Below are 20,085 nucleotides of genomic sequence, written 5' to 3'. Positions count from 1 at the left end.
CCTTGGGAAATAAGAAAATAGGGTTTTTGACTGAAGAGATATGGACTTCCCACAGCTCCAATGAGACTCTAGAGCCCACCTTGATTTCTCTTTCCTAGTAGGATTATCATGCAAGGTGCAGGTTAAACCTCAGGATGAAAGACTGAGGGATTAAGGATAGGTAAGGAGGTAAGAATATATAATTGGTGTTTCTTTCATCTGAAACACGTATCCAACTTCCTTCAAACTGTAATACTTGGGTATCTACAATAGGTATCTAATTCCAAATTGTTCTGAGATGCAGGCCCTTTCAGTCAAAGTCAATTCGTGACAGGAAGCAACAAGAGATAATAAAAATTCTGAATTAGAAGTACAGTTGTGGGAAGATGTAGCTCAAGCAGCTGGGCACCCACCTACAACATGGGAGGTTCCAAGCTTGGTTTCCAGTGTCTCCTGAAGAAGATGACCAAGACAGTGAGATAATGCAATGAGATGAACAATAGGGAAACAAAATGAGAGACACAACAAGCAGGGAGCAATGGTGGCTCCCTGTGATTAGGCACTACCCTTCTACATGGAAAGCCCTGGTACCTCCTAAAAAGAAGGTTTGGTTTCCGGTGCTTCCTAAAAAGAAGAAGAGCACACAACAAACTGACAGAGAGCAGACTGCGAGCGCAAACAACAAGGCGGGGAGAAATAAACAAAATAAATCTTTAAAAAAGTATAGGTTGCGTATATTCTCAGAATAGGACAAAATTATCCTTAAAACCTCTATATGGGCTCAAGCAATGAAACAGCTTTCAATTAAAATAAAAATAACAATAATATGATAAACATTTACTAAGTGTGCCAAACGTTATATGAGCCAAATATTATGCCAAAATATTTTAAGTGAACTCATTGAATCCTCAGAGCGAGCCTATGAAGTAGGTACAATTTTTCCACTATCATGGAAAAAGAAACTGAAGCTTAGCATGACTATGTAATTTGCCTAAGGTTAAACATCAGCAGATGGTAGGAGCAAGATATGAACTCAGGCAGTATAATCCTAGAACCCATACTTTTAACTACCACATATTGCCTTGGCTTTCCCAATTATAAGATGGGAGTGGGGACGGAGGGGGGAGTGTCTGTGACCACTATAGTCTTTAAAAATCTCTACATAACGCACTCAAATTTCAATTAAGTGAACATTTTAGAAACGAAGGTATTCTTGATGAATCATGTTTAAATTTTGTCACATTTTCGTAAGGCGCATTTAATTATATAAGATTTTCCTGTGAGAGGTATTACTGACCTAAAAATAAATCCACATCATATAGGTTAATGATTAGTTAGGGGATTGGATAAAAGTGTGTTGATCATAAGGACATATCCTAGTAATAGCTTTTTTAAAAAGTGCTATGAACCAAATCATTTTTCCTCTTCACCCATCTCTCTTGAAAATTACTGAATCAAAGGATAAAGTCACCTTTTTCTCTCATAAACATCTTCTCTTTCACATCTTTAAATCTTTTATTTTTCAGCTATGAAAGATCTTATTTTAGCATCTGTAATAACTTTACTCTTCTTTTTCATGATGTCGCTATAAATGTGAAGCCATCTCACACAGTGTTCTAAGTCATGTTCTAAATTTTACTCCCCAGGAGACATCAGGCAACGTCCAGATTTTTTTTTAAACAAATCAATTTTATTGATACATATTAATAAAGTATACAATTCATCCAAAGTAAACAATAAATGGCATCTGGTATAATCACATAGTTGTGCATTCATCACTTTAATCATTATTAGAGCATTTTCATTATTTCAGTAATAATAATAATAATAAACAGACAGACAAGAAAATTCTTCACCTTTCAATGTCTCTATGCTTCCCCTGTGGAAATATTTTTGATTGTCACAACTTGGATTGAGGGTGCTACTAGCAATTAGTGTCGGTAGAGGCAGGGATGCTGCTAAACATCCTACAAGGCAATAGGAAAACCCCACAAACAATATTATCTGGTCCCAAAATGTTACCAGTGCCCAGATGAGAAACACTGCTGTTTCTCATCTAAAAATTTTACTCTAGGCCACAACTGCCTAGATTGTGGTATAAGTAAAATAAAGACTTTACTTATATCTGGGATTTCCTAAATAAAAATTATCAACTAGTTTATTTACTTTATATAGAGATAGAAAATGCCGTGTGGTCAAGTTAACTTAGGATCTCTTTTTTAAAACAGCAGTTGTTTTAACAATAAGTCTTTAGGTTACCCTAATAATATAACATTAACAGAAAAGGGAAAGGAATTAATGTTTAGTGAGTACCTATACATGCCCAACATGGTACTGGGTACTTTACATTCAACCCTTAAAATCATTCTGAGGGGTAGCTGTTATTATCCTCATTCTTCAGATAAGAAAGCCAAAGGTCAGAGAAATTCAAAGAATTGCCAAGATTATACAGCAGGGAAGTGGTATTAAGGGAGCTCAAACCCTGATTTGTCTAATTTAAAAGCTCATGTTCTGCTGAAACACTATCTCACTTGGGAGAGAAGAACTGGTTAACAATGAAATAAATGAAAAGAAAGCACCAAAAACATACCCATACTACCACCAAACAGTCTAACAAGTTATCCAATTGTCTAGCTTTGACAGCTATAAGCAAGCCTCTATTTTTCAAATGTATCAACAGAAAAAATTGTAATTGGACCACTTTTTAAATGATTTATGATCATGTATCATTTTATCATTCACAGCTGTGTGAAAGTCTTTTCCAGTTACCAATGTTTATTTGGTTTTTAAAGTGGGTCTCTCCAAGCGCTTATTGTCTTGGCGGAAGGAAAACAGTAGCCAAGTCAGGAGTAGGAGAGAAGTTTTAAATTTTATATTCATCTTTTTAACTGTCTAATACTAATTTTTACCATTTTATGCTATTTTATTTTTTCTCCATGTGAAGTATTATTTTTTTAATAAAGAAGCACCCCCCCCCACCCCATGTGGAACTTGACTCCTAGGGATGAACCTCCCTAGCATCAAGGGATTAATACCAAATGTTGATCAGTGGTGCTTTCAGAGAAAGATCTCGATCAAAAGGGGGAAATGTTAAAAGAAATAAAACATAAGAAAGTTACTATGGCTAAGAGATTTAAAAATAGAGTTGGGAGGTCATTCTGGAGATTACTCTTAGGCAGGTCTCAGCCAAATATCACGATCTGCAGAAGATGTTCCTCAAAACACTCAAGAACATCTGAGCCATAAAACAAACCACATGATAAAGAACCCAGTTAACTATCTAATGTAAAGGATAATGAAAGTACCCCAAATATCCACCAAACACAAACTTGTCTAATCTTCTTTTCCTTTAAAAACCCTTGCCTGGAAATGCCAAGATGAGATATGATTTGGGTTGCTACCTGAATCTGTGTTCCCTGAATTGCAATTTCAGACCCAAGTAAATGCGTTTGTTACCTTGCCAAGAATACATATACATATGTATATATATTAAGAAGTTAGTCTAGAAATGGAGAAGAGTGAACTTCTAATACTTTTGCCTTAAGAGAAGAAGGAGGAAATGGGGGAAAAGAATAACAGAAAAGAAAATGGTATCAGATAATATCCATATTATTCAGGTTCTAAAAACTTCATAAGATTGTCCTTTTGGAAAAACAATTTTAGAAAGTTACATGTGCCAATAACAAGTCAATGAAAAAAACAGATGAACTTAGGTCAGAAACTAGGACAACCTCTGATCTGTTTCCTGAGGTCTACAGCTGGTAGCTTTTTTTTTTTTTAAGATTTTTATTTTTTATTTACTTCCCCCCTCCATCTGCTCTCTGTGTCCATTTGCTGTGTGTTCTTCTGTGTCCGCTTGCGTTCTTGTCAGTAGCAACAGGAATCTGTGTCTCTTTTTGTTGTGTCATCTTGCTGTGTCAGCTCTCCGTGTTTGCGGTGCCACTACTGGGCAGGCTGCGCTTTTTTCCATGAGGGGTGGCTCTCCTTGCAGGGCGCACTCCTTGCACATGGGGCTCCCCTATGCAGGGGACACCCGAGTGGCAGGGCACTCCTTGCATGCATCAGCACTGTGCATGGGCCAGCTCACCACATGGTTCAGGAGGCCCTGGATTTGAACCCTGGACCTCCCACATGGTAGGCGGACGCTCTATCAGGTGAGCCAAATCCGCTTCCCCACTGGTAGCTTTTTAAAAATGCATTTAAATAGAAAGTAACAAAGGATTAGAGTAATTATATAGTTGGTAAACAAGCCCTCATCACAAACTTACACATTAAACTCTGGAAAAAACCTTTTCCAAGACATGAAGAGAGACAGCAATCTTCTCTTTCAAGGTTAAACACCTATCTTTGCCTCCAATTTTACAACATGTATTCTGAAATTGGGTAAATGGCTTTGTATTATGGTACTCTTCTACTATGCTTGTATATAAAACACAATACTACACTTGAGTTCTTCCTCAATGCAGGAGTTTTTTTCCTCCTCAAATTTCCTTTTGTTCTTTATCACTTTCCTTCTACACACCTTAGATTACCCAGGCAACACTAAATGCTTGCTCCTTCCTGACTTCTTATATCGATTTCCATATTTACTTCAGCTTTTTCTAGGATACAGCTCTAGCAAATCCTAGCCTTTAAAGCCACTTTTTGTTGGGGAGTAGATGTGGCTCAAGCAGGCAGCACCTGCTTCCCGCCTGGGAGGTCCTGGGTTCGGTTCCTGGTGTCTCCTAAAAACAAAGAGACAAAAACAAACAAGCAAACAAATAAAAAAACCAACTCAGGGGAGCCAATGTAGCCCAGTGGCTGAGCACTGGCTTCCCACATACAAAGGTCCTGAGTTCAATCTCTGGCTCCCAGTACCCCCAAAAAATAAAAATTAAAAAAAAAAATAGAAAACCACTTGTTTGGTAGTATAGCTCACAATAGCTTCCTGGTGTTAACAAGTATTAGCTCTTCCAAATGACATTCTGTAATGGCTGCTTTTAGAAACACCTGGCAGTTTAGAGTTAGTTTCTCAATATTTTCACAAAATATCTTTGCTATTATTATGTCTCTCAATAACTGAAATGAAGTTTTGAAGACTATAGTCTAACTATAGAACTAAAATTAGGAAGACATTGAGTTAACTAAGGTTATAGTATGTGACCTTCATGCGTATGAAGAATTCTGGGTATTGAAATTTTCCTGGCCTTTGATTACTGTATCACACTTGCAGGAAAATTAGTGAAAATATTTTAAATAAAATATTGTATATGTAAATATATACAGTAGATCAAGTGTAACTTATTTATCCTGTGCTTTAAAGCCTATTTTAAATACACTTGAGATTCCGTTTTTCTATATGCCAATTAGGTTGAACCCACTTACATCAGACATACCTATCAAAACTTTGTAACAGTCTTCCCAATCTCCTACTACATCTAAATATGATCCAACTAATAGCATGTGCCTAAAAAATCCATCCCTGTATAACACTACTAAAACCATTTCTTCTCTCTACATACTACTAATTAAATACTCCACCTCTTACAAGATTGGAAGCTTTCCTGGCTTTGGCCTATATATTACCTACAAACCCTCTGTTTAATCCAACATAAGACAACTTCCAGGTTACAGTTCCTGATTTGAAGGCAGCTTCATCCTTTTAACTATACCTCAAAACTGTACTGCGTTTAAATTCACATGAGGCCCAATGATTATCTGGCATACTCAGAATGTCCTATACCTAAGCTTCTAAATTCATTGTTCTTCCTCCTTTCTGACCAAAAAAACCATACCTTCCTCTTCTCCCACATTCACACTTGATATTTGCCCTCAATGCATTCTATCTAGTTCCTTAATTCCTTTCTATTCAAATAAATTATTCCTCATCTGGTAATACTTGACTTCCTAAATGGCGTAGATTACAGAGTCATTATTTCAATGACAGGCCCCTTATATTTCTTGTTATGAAGGTCAGCTCTATCACCAGTGCTGGTTCAATGCCACCAATCAACTTTATATGCCACCAGTTTGTGGAGCAATGTGCAATAAGTTAATAAAAACAAAACAATTGAGTTCAAAATAAACTCATGCTTTCTACGACTATGCCCTAAGGCTACATAATCCATAATGATTTATCTCATTAAACACTGATCACACATTTATCCCATTCGTATTTAAGCACAACCTCTCCCCTTTATGGTTTTGTTTTGTTTTTTTAAGATTTCTTTTATTTATTTCTCTCCCCTTCTCCCTCCACCCTGTTGCTGCTCTGTGTTGATTCGCTGTGCGTTGTTCTGTGTCCACTTGCATTCTTGTCAGGCTGCATCGGGGATCTGTGTCTCTTTTTGTTGCGGCATCTTGTGTCATCTTGTTGCATCCTTTCCATGTGTGCAGCACCATTCCTGGGCGGGCTGCGCATTTCACACAGGGTGGCTCTCCTTGTGTGTGGGGCACCCCTATGTGGGGGGCACTCCTATGTGCGGGGCACCCCTGCATGGCATGGCACTCCTTGCGCTTCGCAATACCGCGCATGGGCCAGATCACCACACAGGATAGGACGCCCTGGGTATCAAACCCTGGACCTCCTATATGGTAGGTGGACACTCTTATCAGTTGAGCCACATCCACTTCTGTTAATTTTTTGTTTTGAGGATAAAACAATTCACTGTACCTTAAAATGTTCCTGTAACTACTGATCTCAACTCCTCTTGGTTCTTCTGGGACCTACTTCCATCCACTATACATCCTCTCTGGCAGTCTCTCTCCCTCTTTTCTCCACTAGATTTTCCCTTTTCTTCCTTACTTTCCCCCCAGAAAACCCTAGAATGACTATGTCATCTAAAATTACACTCGTTGCTTCCACTGAATGGAAACTGCTCTCTCTATGAGTAATGTCTGCCTAGTCACTAAATTCACTGGTCACTTTTTAAGATCCCATTTCTTACCACCTCTCTTTCTCCTTGACCACCCTATAAAACAGCATTTACAACCAATTCTCTTTGGCAAACTTCTCCTCCCTTGGCTTTGATGACTTTACACCAGTAATTCTCCAGAGAATGGGAGTCAATGTGTGGACAGGTACAATCAAATCAACTCTGGAGATTCTTCCAGTTATATTCACCACCCCAACTCCACCAAATTGACATTTCCTCCTAGAATATAGGTCTACTCCCCCAAATTGACATTTCCTCCCAGAATATAGGCCTATCAGTTGAGAATCATTGCCACAATGAACCACTATTACAGTATGCAGAGTTTCGTGTATTTCAGATGTGCTGGGGTGGGAAAAAATTGGTACTAGCAGCTTATATTATCCTGTTGTATTCTTACGCTCCTGGCCATTCTTTTGTTTTTAATTTTTAAAGTGGTATTATTAATAATAAGACAGATAAAGAGAATATATAGAACCATAATATAACCAATACCCATTCAGGTTTAAGAAAACGAAAATTATTTTTTAAGTCTCCCATGAATCATTCTCCAAATATATCCTGTACCTGTCAGAGGTAATCACCATACTAAATTTGGTATTAACCATTCCTTGCTTTTCCTTATAATTTAACCATATGTTTGAGTATCTAAGTTTTAGTTTTGTATGTTTCAGAACTTTATAGAATCATATTGTATGTACTCATCTACCACTTTTTATTTTCACTCAACATCTTTTTTCTGAGATTCATCCATATGATTGTTGAGCAACTGTAATTCACTTTTTTTTTTGCTCAATAGTGTGCTCTCGCATGCTTATACCAACATTTATCCATATATTTGAATTGGTTCTTGCTTTTTTCCTATTGTGTACAGACTACTATGAGCATTCTCACATGTGTCTCCCATTACAAGAATTTCTCCAGGGTATATACTCAAAAGTAAAATTTTAAAGTCATTGAGTATGCACATTTTCAACTTTACTAGATAATACCAAACTATCTTCCAAAAATGGTTGTACTGATAAATATTCCTACCAGTACATATGTTCCTATTATTCAACATTCTCTCCAGCAAATATTGACAAATCATTTTGCAATCTGATAGGTATAAAAAGGTATTTCAATGTGATTTAAATTGCATTTCCTTGTTTCCTGAAATTGTGCATCTTTTCATATACTTATTGACCAAGAGTCCCTTCTTGTAAAATGCCTATTTAAGTTTTCTGCCCATTTTTTGTTTTTTTCCTTACTGAGTCATATGCATTCTTTATACATTTTTGATACACATCTTTTATAGTATAAAAATAAGATAGCACACATCTAGCAGTTATAAACACTTTACATATACTAATTTAATTCCAATACTAAACAAGGTAGACATTATTATATATTCTTCTTTTACAGATTAAGAAAACCAAGGCACAGAGAAGTTAACACTTTGTCCAGGGTCACACAGGTTTATTATTTTAATTTTAATGTAGGTGAACTTTTCAATCTTTTCTTTTTGTGATTTATATTTTATATATCTTATAATAAATCCTTCCAATTTGTTGAATTGGGATGAATCCCAACAGCCCAGAAGAATGCCTGGCATAGTAGGTATTCAATAAATACATGTACTCCTCTTAAAAATCTTCAAAGCAAAGTGAGTTCTGTTATAAATCATGTTTCCATATTACACACAGGTCTGCTGTTTCTTGACTTTATATTCCGTTACACTGTCAACCCATCCCTGTGCCAATAGCACATTGTTTTAATAACTATAGCTTTATCATAAGTCCTGATATTAGTTAAGGCAAATTCCTCTCCCCACCCCCCATAAACACATACTGTGTTCTTCAGGAGTGTCATGTTTGCTCATCTGTCTTTTATTCCTCCGTATAAATTTTAGGAAAAAACAACAACAAAAAAAGCTTGGTTGTATTATTATTTGCATTGTATTTAATTTAAGGCTTTAATAGTTTCATAATTTTTTCTATAAATAGCCTGTTTGCCAGCTTTTAAATAAAAAGGTATCTTTTTTTTAATTAGAAAAGTTGTGAGCTTACAAAACAATTATTATAACATACAGGACTCCCTCACATCACCCCACCACCAGCACCTTGCTTTGTTGTGAAACATTTGTCACAAATGATGAAAGATCATCATTAGAATATTACTGCTACCTATATTCTATAGCTTATATTTGGTGTATTTCCCCTAAATCACCCTATTATCATCATGTATTGGTACTGTACATTTGGTTATAACTCATGAGAAAATATTCTCATATTTGTACTGTTAACCACTGTCCATCAACTACCCTGGGTTCTCTGTGTTACACAGTCCAATGCCTTGTACAATTTATCCAAAGTGTACACTCACTGAATCTCAGTTTCATCACAGAATTGTGCTGTCATCACCTCAGATGATTTTAGAATGTTTTCATTATTCGAAAATGATAAGTCCCACAATTCCCTATATCCTCCTATTGTTGATCCTCTGCACTGATATAGTACCTTCTTTGCCACTGATGCAAGAATATTACAATATTACTGTTAACTACAGTTCATAAGTTTTTTACATTAGTTGTATTAAATGGTATCTTTTTAAAACTGTGGCTGATATACAGAAACAACCAATTTTTATGAGTTTGTATCCAATCCTATTAACCTCAATAATCCTATTAGTTTATTCAAATAATTTCTTTAGCTTTCTATGTAATAACATATTATCTGTGTCCATTTGCTGTGTGATCTTCTCTATTTCTCTTCTCTTTTTTGTCTTCTCTTCTCATCTTTCTCCTCTAGGATTCACCGGGATTTGATCCTAGGGACTTCTGATGTGGAGAGAGGTTGCCTGTCAATTGCACCACCTCAGGTCTTGGTCTTTGCTGCCCTTCACCTTGACTCTTCCCTTCATCTCTCTTTTGTTGCATCATCATCTTGCTGTATGACTCACTTGTGTGGGCACCTGGCTTGCTGCACGGGCATTCGGCTTGCCACAAAGGCACTGGCTCACCACGTGGGCACTTGACTCGCCACGCGGGCACCTGCATAGGCACTCAGCTCGCCACATGGGCACTCGGCTTGCTATGTAAGGACTGGCTTGCTGCACAGGCACACTTACTCCTCTTCTTTTTCACCAAGAGGTCCCAGAGATGGAACCCAGGTCCTCCAGGGTGATAAGGCAGAGGCCTTATCCCTTGAGCCACATCTGCTTCCCTTCTTCGTCAATTTAACAATTTTATTAGCCTTTTCAAAAAGACAACTTTTGGTTTTACTGATTTCCTCTAATGCATATTCATTTATTTCCTTAATTTATCTTATCTTTATTATTTTCATATTTTCGTTTTCTATGGGCTTATTACTGTTAAAGGCCCTTTTTCCAGCTTAAATTATACATCATTACACACCCTGCATGGTTTTTTAAAAAATCTGATATAGCAATAGAAAGAAATGTTAAAAAGTCTCCCTTGACAACAAATGTCTATTTTTTGCTTTGTATACATTTTGAGGCTACAGCAGAATATTTCTATATTTGTATGTACCTACTTTTTCCTGGTGAACTGAATCTTTCGCCATTATGTAGTGAACCCTGTTTTTACTATATTATTTTTTGCCTTAAAGTTTATTTTTATCTGATCAAGCTTTCTTCTAGGTTAGTATTTGCCTGGTACATGCACTTTCCCTTTTTACCTTCAACCTTTTTTTTTTTAAGATTTATTTATTTATTTAATCCCCCCCCCCCCTCGGTTGTCTGTTCTCTGTGTCTATTTGCTGCAGTCTTGTTTCTTTGTCGGCTTCTGTTGTCGTCAGCGGCACGGGAAGTGTGGGCAGCGCCATTCCTGGGCAGGCTGCACTTTCTTTCTCGCTGGGCGGCTCTCCTTACAGGGTGCACTCCTTGCGCGTGGGGCTCCCCTACGCGGGGGACACCCCTGCGTGGCAGGGCACTCCTTGCGCACATCAGCACTGCGCATGGGCCAGCTCCACACAGGTCAAGGAGGCCCAGGGTTTGAACCGCGGACCTCCCATGTGGTAGACAGACGCCCTAACCACTGGGCCAAGTCCATTTCCCACCTTCCACCTTTTTATATCTACATTCTGTATTTGTATATATATGTCTCTTCAGGAAGCACAGGGCTTAAGAAATTTTTTATCTTCAGTTGGAATATTAATTACATTTCATTTCACCCTTACACAGAAGATATAGTCTTTTGGCATCCTAGATTCATGGGGGTATCTTCTATGAGACTCCTCTTGGACAGGCTTTGTACTTTTTGTTTCCTTAGGGTTAGTAAAAAACGCTCAAATTCAGTAGATTCAGCAAATTCCCTCAAGGTGAAAGCTGGCTGTCAAGCTCAGCTTACTTCTTTGAATTTCTGTTTAAGTTTTTGGCCTGAATTCCTTACTTTCTTGTTAGCTCATTAATAGCTTTAAGAATTTTTAAAAAAATATTTTATCTTGTTTAGTTGTTTACAGAAGGGTCAATCTGGGTATCCAGATACCTATACTGACCTATTCATTCTCTACTGCTTCACATCATCTTTCCATTCTCTAAATTAGGGAACATATCAAGACTCACTACTTGAGCCTACTACTTCTCTTGCCCTATCACCTCTCCTTTAGAGACCTCATTACTTGCAGTACAGTCATCAGTATCTATCACAGTGACACAATATATAAGAAGCTCTCAACAAATATTTGAATGTGTAAATCTTAGTGGGAGAAGGTGGGGCAGTAGTTCAGTAAAAACCCCACAAATGATACAACTATACACAGGCATATTCCTGTGGTCTACCCCATCCAAGTTGAGATTCACTGCTCTAATGACTCCACTTACTGAAGAGTATCTGAAAAGGAAACATACCTCTTGGACTGACCTTTTTTCTGAGAGTTAGACCTACAACTCCAATTGCTAGATTAACATTTTCCCCTGGATTCCTACCACCAATGCAAATTCAACATGTCCAAGTCAAATGTTATCATCCCATGGGAAACGGACTTTGGCCCAGTGGTTAGGGTGTCTGTCTACCACATGGGAGGTCCACGGTTCAAACCCCGGGCCTTCTTGACCCGTGTGGAGCTGGCCCATGCGCAGTGCTGATGCGCACAAGGAGTGCCCTGCCACACAGGGGTGAGCCCCACGTGCAAGGAGTGCACCCATAAGGAGAGCCGCCCAGCGCAAAAGAAAGTGCAGCCTGCCCAGGAATGGCGCCGCCCACACTTCCCGTGCTGCTGACGACAACAGAAGCGGACAAAGAAACAAGACACAGCAAAAAGACACAGAAAACAGACAACTGTGGGAGGGGAGTGGAATTAAATAAATAAAAATAAATCTTAAAAAAAAAAAAGGGGAAACGGACTTTGGCCCAGTGGTTAGGGCGTCCGTCTACCATATGGGAGGTTCGCGGTTCAAACCCCGGGCCTCCTTGACCTGTGTGGAGCTGGCCATGCGCAGTGCTGATGCGCGCAAGGAGTGCCGTGCCACGCAAGGGTGACCCCCGCGTAGGGGAGCCCCACGCGCAAGGAGTGCGCCCGTGAGGAAAGCCGCCCAGCGTGAAAAGAAAGAGCAGCCTGCCCAGGAATGGCGCCGCCCACACTTCCCGTGCCACTGACGAATTCAGAAGCGGACAAAGAAACAAGACGCAGCAAAAAGACACCAAGAACAGACAACCAGGGGAGGGGGGGAAATTAAATAAATAAATAAATCTTTAAAAAAAAAAAAGTTACCTTCCCATAAACTTGTCATACCTATCAGTATCCATACCCCTATAAATGATAGGATGAGTCCTTGAGAAATCAAGACAAATCTTTGCTTTATCTGTAAGATGTCCTTTTACTTTTCTTCCCACATCATCAGAAAGTCTTTCCTGTGTTTACTCTCTTAAGTCTATTTCACTTATTACATTCCTTTTATCACTCCCTTTTTTTTAGGTCTCTGCCAGGACTGTTGTAGTCTATAACCAAGTGATTTTGCTTCTAGTCTCTCCTGACTCCAATTCCTCCATATAATGGGAATTATCTTTAAAATATTGCTTTGGGAGGCAGTATTTGGGTCGCCAAAGCCCAGGGACCCCCTTTGCTTGTACAGACTCTTTCTCTTTGAAAAAAAAAAAATGTTGCTTTGGGTATCACTCGCCTACTTTAAAATTTTTAATAGTTTACCATTGACTTAACAGCATATATTATTAGTTGGCCAGGTACTGAAAGAAGCTATAGCCACTGTCCAAGCAAATCCCAAAACAATCGTTTCATCCTGGATGTTTTAAACACTGTTAAGATACTGTGAAATGGAACAATACTAGGTGCAAAAAAGTATGCCTCCCTCTCAGCTGATGATGGACAGTTTTGAAATGCAGAATTTATCAGCCTCTGCTGCCCACCAATAAACTAAAAGGACTAATGAAGGACAAAGAACTCTGTCTCCTAACTTCATACTCAGGGCCCTTTATCATTTAGTCCCTTACATCTCTTTCTCCAGGTCCTACTAGTTAGCTACATAAACCCTCCACTTCAACCTTACTAGTGTATTTACTATTCTTTTAACAGATCTTGTTATTTCCATTCCCACCGTGTACCTGTCTGTTCATGATTTTCTTTCCATTTAAAACTCTCCTTTTCTATCTTAGAGACCAGGCTCTCTAATAAAGCCATCCTCGGGAAGCAGACTTGGCCCAGTGGTTAGGGCGTCCGTCTACCACATGGGAGGTCTGCAGTTCAAATCCCGGGCCTCCTTGACCTGTGTGGAGCTGGCACATGCGCAGTGCTGATACGCGCAAGGAGTGCCCTGCCACGCAGGGGTGTCCCCCGCATAGGGGAGACCCATGCGCAAGGAGTGCGCCTCATAAGAGCCGCCCAGCGTGAAAGAAAGTGCAGCCTGCCCAGGAATGGCGCCACACACACACAGAGCTGACACAACAAGATGATGCAACAAAAAGAAACACAGATTCCCGTGCCGCTGACAACAGAAGCAGACAAAGAAGATGACACAGCAAATAGACTCAGAGAACAGACGGGGGGGGGGGGGAATAAATAAATAAAGCCACCCTCAACTGCCTCAATCACTGATGACTACTTCTTTCTCTAAATGCCAGAGTATCTGTCTACAATACTCAATAGGTAATTAGGATAAGCTATTTGGTATTATAATTTATGTTATCACAGACAATTCTTTTCTCCCTACCCCGAAGGGCACTATGAGGGTAGACACAGTATCTAATACTTCACATACAGAGTATTTAGAACAATACTATATTAATTGTTTTCAATAAAGGCTTACTGATGACATTCTATTCATGTACTACTTAATATTTATATTTGGCTTTCTTTATGTCTTCTACATGTGTGTGTCCCAGTAGCTCCTAGAAGCTAAGAAAATACAATGACAAAATTCTTTAAGACACCTCTGCTTTTTAAAATGCTGAAAATGGTATGATTTCAGCACTATGACCTTAGACTTACTCTGACTTTCACGATTCCAATGGGGAAAAAAAGAAAACTACTTATAAAGAAGCTTTGCTTAGCCAGTGTAAACACACTGGTTGACAAAATATTATCAAATTAATTTTTTTTTTAATCTACAATGGTCAGACTTCCTAGAGAGCTATGAATTGACTAATATGATGACTTCAAGTCAACTATTTTATAGTCAAATCCAGGGACCAGAAACTCATAACTATTCAAACTGCTTTTCCAATATACACTTACTGCAGTATTTATGAAACTGTGGCTTTGATTTGTTTTTGATTTAAGAGCTATGCATTCAAGCAGCCATTTATTTACACATCTCTTTCCCACACTAGCCTGACGCATTCTGAAAGAAAAAGATTTACTCATCTTTTATCCTTGGCACCAATCATATGCTAGGATGCTCAACATATGCTTACTGAATGATTCAGTGTCACAGAAGAAACCTAAAATCCATGAAAACGAACCCCCTGACCTCAAATATCACAAAATATCTGAAAAACTACTTTAAGGCTTTTATTTTTGAGGAAGAGTAGACACCAAACCAAATATATCAGCATAATAAGGAAATGATCACAAGACACAGTAGCTGAAGAAAATAATAATAATATTTTTAGCAACTCCTTAACATTAGATTTTAGTTAAACTAAACATTAGTTTAGTTTGCAAATCACATCCAAGACTGACAGCTTGTCAGCATTATCTACAAATATCGTACAAAGTAAAATGTATTCCATTACTAAATATATTTTCTTTTGCTTAGAATGTTCAAAAATTCTACCCAGATTTCATTATTTATAAGCTGACAAAATATTCTAATGAGAATGCTCACAACAAAATATATTTTCATTCTAACTTTTTCTTCTGACAAGTTACTTACATAGTTAAAAATGAACTGCTAAATTAATCCTTTGTTAGGAATGAAATTAAACATGATTTACAAACAAAAATTTTCATGTGGGTCTTAGAGAGCGCCCCATTAATTTATAATTCTACTATACATTTATTGTGTAGAAAAATATCTGCTAGCCACAAGAAAAAATGATCTTCAAACATTTCAATCATACCTGTTTCTGAGCTTCTACTTTTTGTTTTCTGGTTGGATCAATTGCATCTACCATCCATTTGATAGTAAAGTATGTTACTGCACCAAATATTGTCAAACGAAAAATTAAACCAACAACTTCATTCCGACTCAAGGGACGAGAAAAGGCTTCAGCATGTACCATCTTGATTGTTAACCTTAAAAAACAAACAGAAGTGTCACTAGCTAATAACTATATACATTAAAACTGGAAAACTCATAAATAGCTTAAACTAAACAAGAAAAACTAATTTGTAAAGAAATTCAACATTAGCTACCTTATAAAAGTTTTTACCTTTTAATGAGAAATAAATTTTTAAATATAAGTAAACAAACATAAAGCTCTTCTTGGAATAATGAATGGGGAGATTAGCAACTGAAGTTAATTATTAGAATTTAAGTAGAGAACAATTAGACTTGAAAAATATAGTAAATACCTTAAGATTTTTATTCCTTTAGACAGCTTTTAAAAACTGTTTCTGCAAGTGTAGAAAAATGACTATAACACTAATCCAATTGAAGAAAGTCAGACCGAAAAATGAAATACTTTCCTAATGTGATGGTAAGATTTCCTCTATCAAGTGTAACGTATACCAAGTAATTTTTGACAGTGAAATTCAAACTGTGAACTAACGTGTTTTTTTGTCATACCTCATTTTAAAGGCTTTCAGGGCCTGCTTAAATCCAAAATGCCATTTTCTCAATAAATACATGATATTAAATTTTTTGAGCCATCTTATTGCTCCTAAGTGACCCAGCTAAATGTGAAGCAAGAACTCTACCTCAAGAATATAGCAGTTAACCAAGATAAGAGGGTAAAAAAGGACAGCAGCTGTATCAATCAGTTACATTTTGAGAAGACAGACACTCCCCTGTCTAAGGCAATAACTACCCAGAAAAATAAGCTTGTTAGACATGAGGTTACTACCACATTTTGGGAAATAGGATCTCTGCCTCAAAATAATTCCATTAAACTCTCATAGCACAAGACCATGCTGGGAGCTATATATAATGTATTCATGCAAAAAGGAATAAATTAGAATATGTACAAATTAGGGCACAGATTAATATCCCATAGTCCTAGATCTTTAATTATTGCTTCTTGTCTCACTACTACTCAATTACAAATTCTCTTCATCTCCTTCCTTCCCTCCTTCTGGAACAGCTCCAACAATTTTTAAACTTATGTACGGTCCCTCCTTTCAAGTATATAGTCCTCCCTAAACAAAAGACACTGAAGATTTCCCTTTATTTACAGGATATATTCCCAAGCATCCAAGACTATCCTAATTTAGCCCCCAAAGAAACACTTTTAAATACTTTAACCCTTACCACTTGCAGTAAGAACTCAAATTGCTGTATTTCCTGGCATCTGAAAATACCACATGTTATTTCTTCTCTAGCACATTTACCTGATATCCCAGAGGGACTATATCCCTGCCATCTAAGATTAGTCAAATTCTATCCAAACTTCAAACACCAAACTTTACCTGTTTCACAAAGCCTTCCGGATCACATTATTCTTCTATATTATTTATGTGGCCCTATATACTATCTCAAGAATACCTTTTAAAAAAAAAATCTTCATCGAACTTAGGTGATGATGTATCTACTCTGGACATGGAGCTTAAATTCTTACAACCAGGGTTATATCCTATCTATCTTTATAACCATCACACATACACAGCCATTCAACAATCATCTTTTGAACACATAAATTCCAATTGCAGAAAAATCTCCTATTTAATTATTCCAATGGAGCAGCCACCAGACTTGTGATGGATTTCCAGAAGAAAAGACAAGCGTCCCACACTTCTCCATTACTAGGAGCCATTTACTTCACAATCATAAATTATTTAAAATTAACTAACAACTCAAATGATTGAAAGTTCTCATTTCAGATAGGAAACTGGCCTAGGGACTTCAAGTGATTTATTTATTAACGCACTTATTTAGTATCTATATATAATACCTACTGAGTATACAGAAATGGCTATGGTTCAATTCCTCTACCCATGGAAAGTAGAATTATTATCGTATAATTATAAAAAATTAAGATTGAATGAAGAAACCACCTAAACAAACTCTCTCCTCATATAATAAATCTAAGTGGGCTCTCTTAATATGGCTTCCTAAAAATGGATTATACAATATTCCAATTCTCTTACAAGTGAAAAGTTTAATTCTCTAGCCTTTACTCCAACAGAGTAAATTTAACAATACAGTTACAATGTGTGGTATCATTTTCTGGATGAAAATAACTCAGTAGGCAAAATAAGAGGTTTATTAATTTAGCATTCTGTGAAAACAAATGATGTTCCAATAAAAGTTTCCTTTATTTCGAGTTGTTAGTGATAAGACTGCCATCTACTGGACGTTCGCTGAAACCAAGAACAATTAGGGCTGTCACCAGCACATCCCAGTTATCAAGATTGGAACAATTATTAATCCTATCTAAAAAATGTCAAGACACAAAAACCTCGTTAAATTATATATTTTCCTATTCTGAAATCATTGTTTGTGACACAGTATTCTAGACCTCGGTTCACTTCTTAAAAAGTAATCTATCTTTTTTAATGACTTCAAAATCCTGAAATAAAACTGAAACTTCTACTTGTTTTTTAAGTTGTAACCGTATATACATACGTTATTGTACAACTCATCTATCATTCCTATGGCACTGATATACCTGCATTGCTGGGCTCTTATAGTAATAACACTATGAAAGTAGAATATACAAGAAAAGCTGCATATGAATCTAACAAGGGAAGATACTTCAACCTTGTATAAACATCAGGATCAACAAAAAGAATACACAAATATGTACAACTAAGAACTGTCTTAAAGCAGTGTAATTAAAATATTTTCATTTAATTTTCTCCCCTAATGTCTTCCCTAAAAAGAGAAATAGCACACTCGAGTGTGAGGGGAAGACTAGCATACCCTTAAGAGTAGTAATTTTGCCTTCACCAGAAGTTACACGTCCCGGGCGTTTTTCATTTTCACATCTTTGAAACGTAAGCATTAAGAACACTTACCCTTTAATCAGTTCAGAGTTATTTGTTAGAATTACATGATACCAGAAAATTTCATTTTAGGGTCTTTAATGCAGGGTATGAAATCATACTACCAAGTCAATGAACAATTTATTGACAGATTTAGGACTGAGGGTTAAATCACTGCAGTACTTAAAAGGATTTCTCAAGCTCAAAGTCCCAGTTTCACGGACATCGAAGTCGTACCAATATAGCCTCTGACAATGAAAGCCTGATCACCTTCACATAGAGGACAGGTATTATAAACAACACAATTCAATACGCGAAAATGTACCCAGGTAAGAACCACCTCCACTTTTGTACAAGGTTGTTGCAGCGCCTGTGCGGCAATAAGGCCCGCCCATTCCGGCCGCCTTCGCCTAGGACTCCCGTTCTGAGGTCGCCCGGGGCGACCCCAAGACCCCGCAGTTTCTCGGCTGCCTACAGAGATTCCCTCGGGAATAGCCTAAGTCTAAGAGAAAGAGCCGCCGAAGACCCAAGGGTCCAGGCCCGGCCAGAAACCAAAGGCGAGGCCCCAGATGCCCTTGGAGGTTAATCCTCTTCACACTATCGGCTGCGGAGCGCTGGGGAGCGGCACTGAGGTGGGATGTGGAAAGAGGGCGAGGCGACCATTCCGGCTCTGCTTTTCGATCCGAGCTAGTCTCACAGAGAGATGAACAGGATCCTACACCCGCCCCACGAGGCCCCGCGGGAACACGCGACTCACCCTCGGGCAGAAAACAGCCGCAGGAACCTTCAATCGCCTTCGCACAGGAAGGAAATGCTGCCTGGGAAAGAACGCTTCCGGCGGGGGCCGAGGCCCATCCCCCGCACTGAGCACGCGCAATTCGCTGCCTCCGGCAGGCGTGTTTCCGGATTTTACCAGTAGCTGGGGGAGGGAACCTCAACTGGAGCTTGGTAGCAATGTTGGTAATTCACCGCCTGCATGCTGAGCTGTTGGCTCTTGGGGAAGCTGGCGCGTCCGCTAGTAGGATTTGTTAGGCTTTGACTTTCTCTCCAGAGTCTTACAGTTAACGTTGGGGAAGCAGTTTATCATATAAAGTAACTACTCTGCTCGCGGGCTCCTCTTATCACCTCTACAGTCTCAGACACCTGGGGGTGGCGCCTGAAAATCCTTGGGAGAAACCACTGAGCCCCCGAAGCAGGATGGCTGGATATTTAGGACAGGGAAGGGCATCTGGTCACAGGTTTTGCATTTCGTTGACTTCCCTTTTTCTCCTACCCCTTCTTTCCGGAATGAGCTAAGTGACACAAGAGGTCCCTAGGGAGCAAATCTGAAAGCCGGAGCCTCCTGAATACACAGCGTCTGTCAAGGGTCAAGATGGTCTTAGACGCTGTCCCCAGTTATAGGAAGCTTCACTTCCTTAAACTGGGGGCGGTGTCTGTGAAGTTATGAGACAGTTCCCCTTCCCCGCCGAAGCAGTGTTTCTCGGCTTTGGGCAGCATTGGTTGCTAAAGAGTTCTGCATCCTGATTGTCGAATTTTTTTAAAATGATAGCGTTGTAGAAAGCTTTTAATACTGTATTGGGGATAATAGCTACAATTTATTGGACGTTAAGAGTCAGGCAGTGCGTTGTCATGTGTATTACATCTATAATCTCAAATAC

At 38.3% G+C, this 20,085-nt stretch overlaps 1 protein-coding gene across 4 annotated transcripts in view; it reads right to left on the bottom strand.

The window, feature by feature from the left end:
* Positions 1-20,085, bottom strand: part of ATAD1 (ATPase family AAA domain containing 1) — a 139,857-nt gene that overhangs the window by 90,784 nt on the left and 28,988 nt on the right. For 2 of the 4 annotated variants that reach the window (XM_004464527.4, XM_004464526.5), the window contains exons 1-2: positions 19,185-19,303; positions 15,406-15,580 (exon numbers count right to left, since the gene is read on the bottom strand). In XM_004464527.4, the coding sequence (XP_004464584.1) occupies positions 15,406-15,567 (162 nt within the window). In that variant the 5' untranslated portion in view covers positions 15,568-15,580; positions 19,185-19,303. Of the gene's footprint in view, positions 1-15,405; positions 15,581-19,184; positions 19,305-20,085 lie in introns of those variants that run through there. The other 2 variants (XM_071215792.1, XM_058298844.2) reach the window with 2 other exon arrangements.

Source organism: Dasypus novemcinctus, chromosome 6 (assembly GCF_030445035.2).
Source record: "Dasypus novemcinctus isolate mDasNov1 chromosome 6, mDasNov1.1.hap2, whole genome shotgun sequence".
Taxonomy (NCBI): domain Eukaryota; kingdom Metazoa; phylum Chordata; class Mammalia; order Cingulata; family Dasypodidae; genus Dasypus; species Dasypus novemcinctus.
This window is presented reverse-complemented; position numbering and strand designations above follow the sequence as displayed.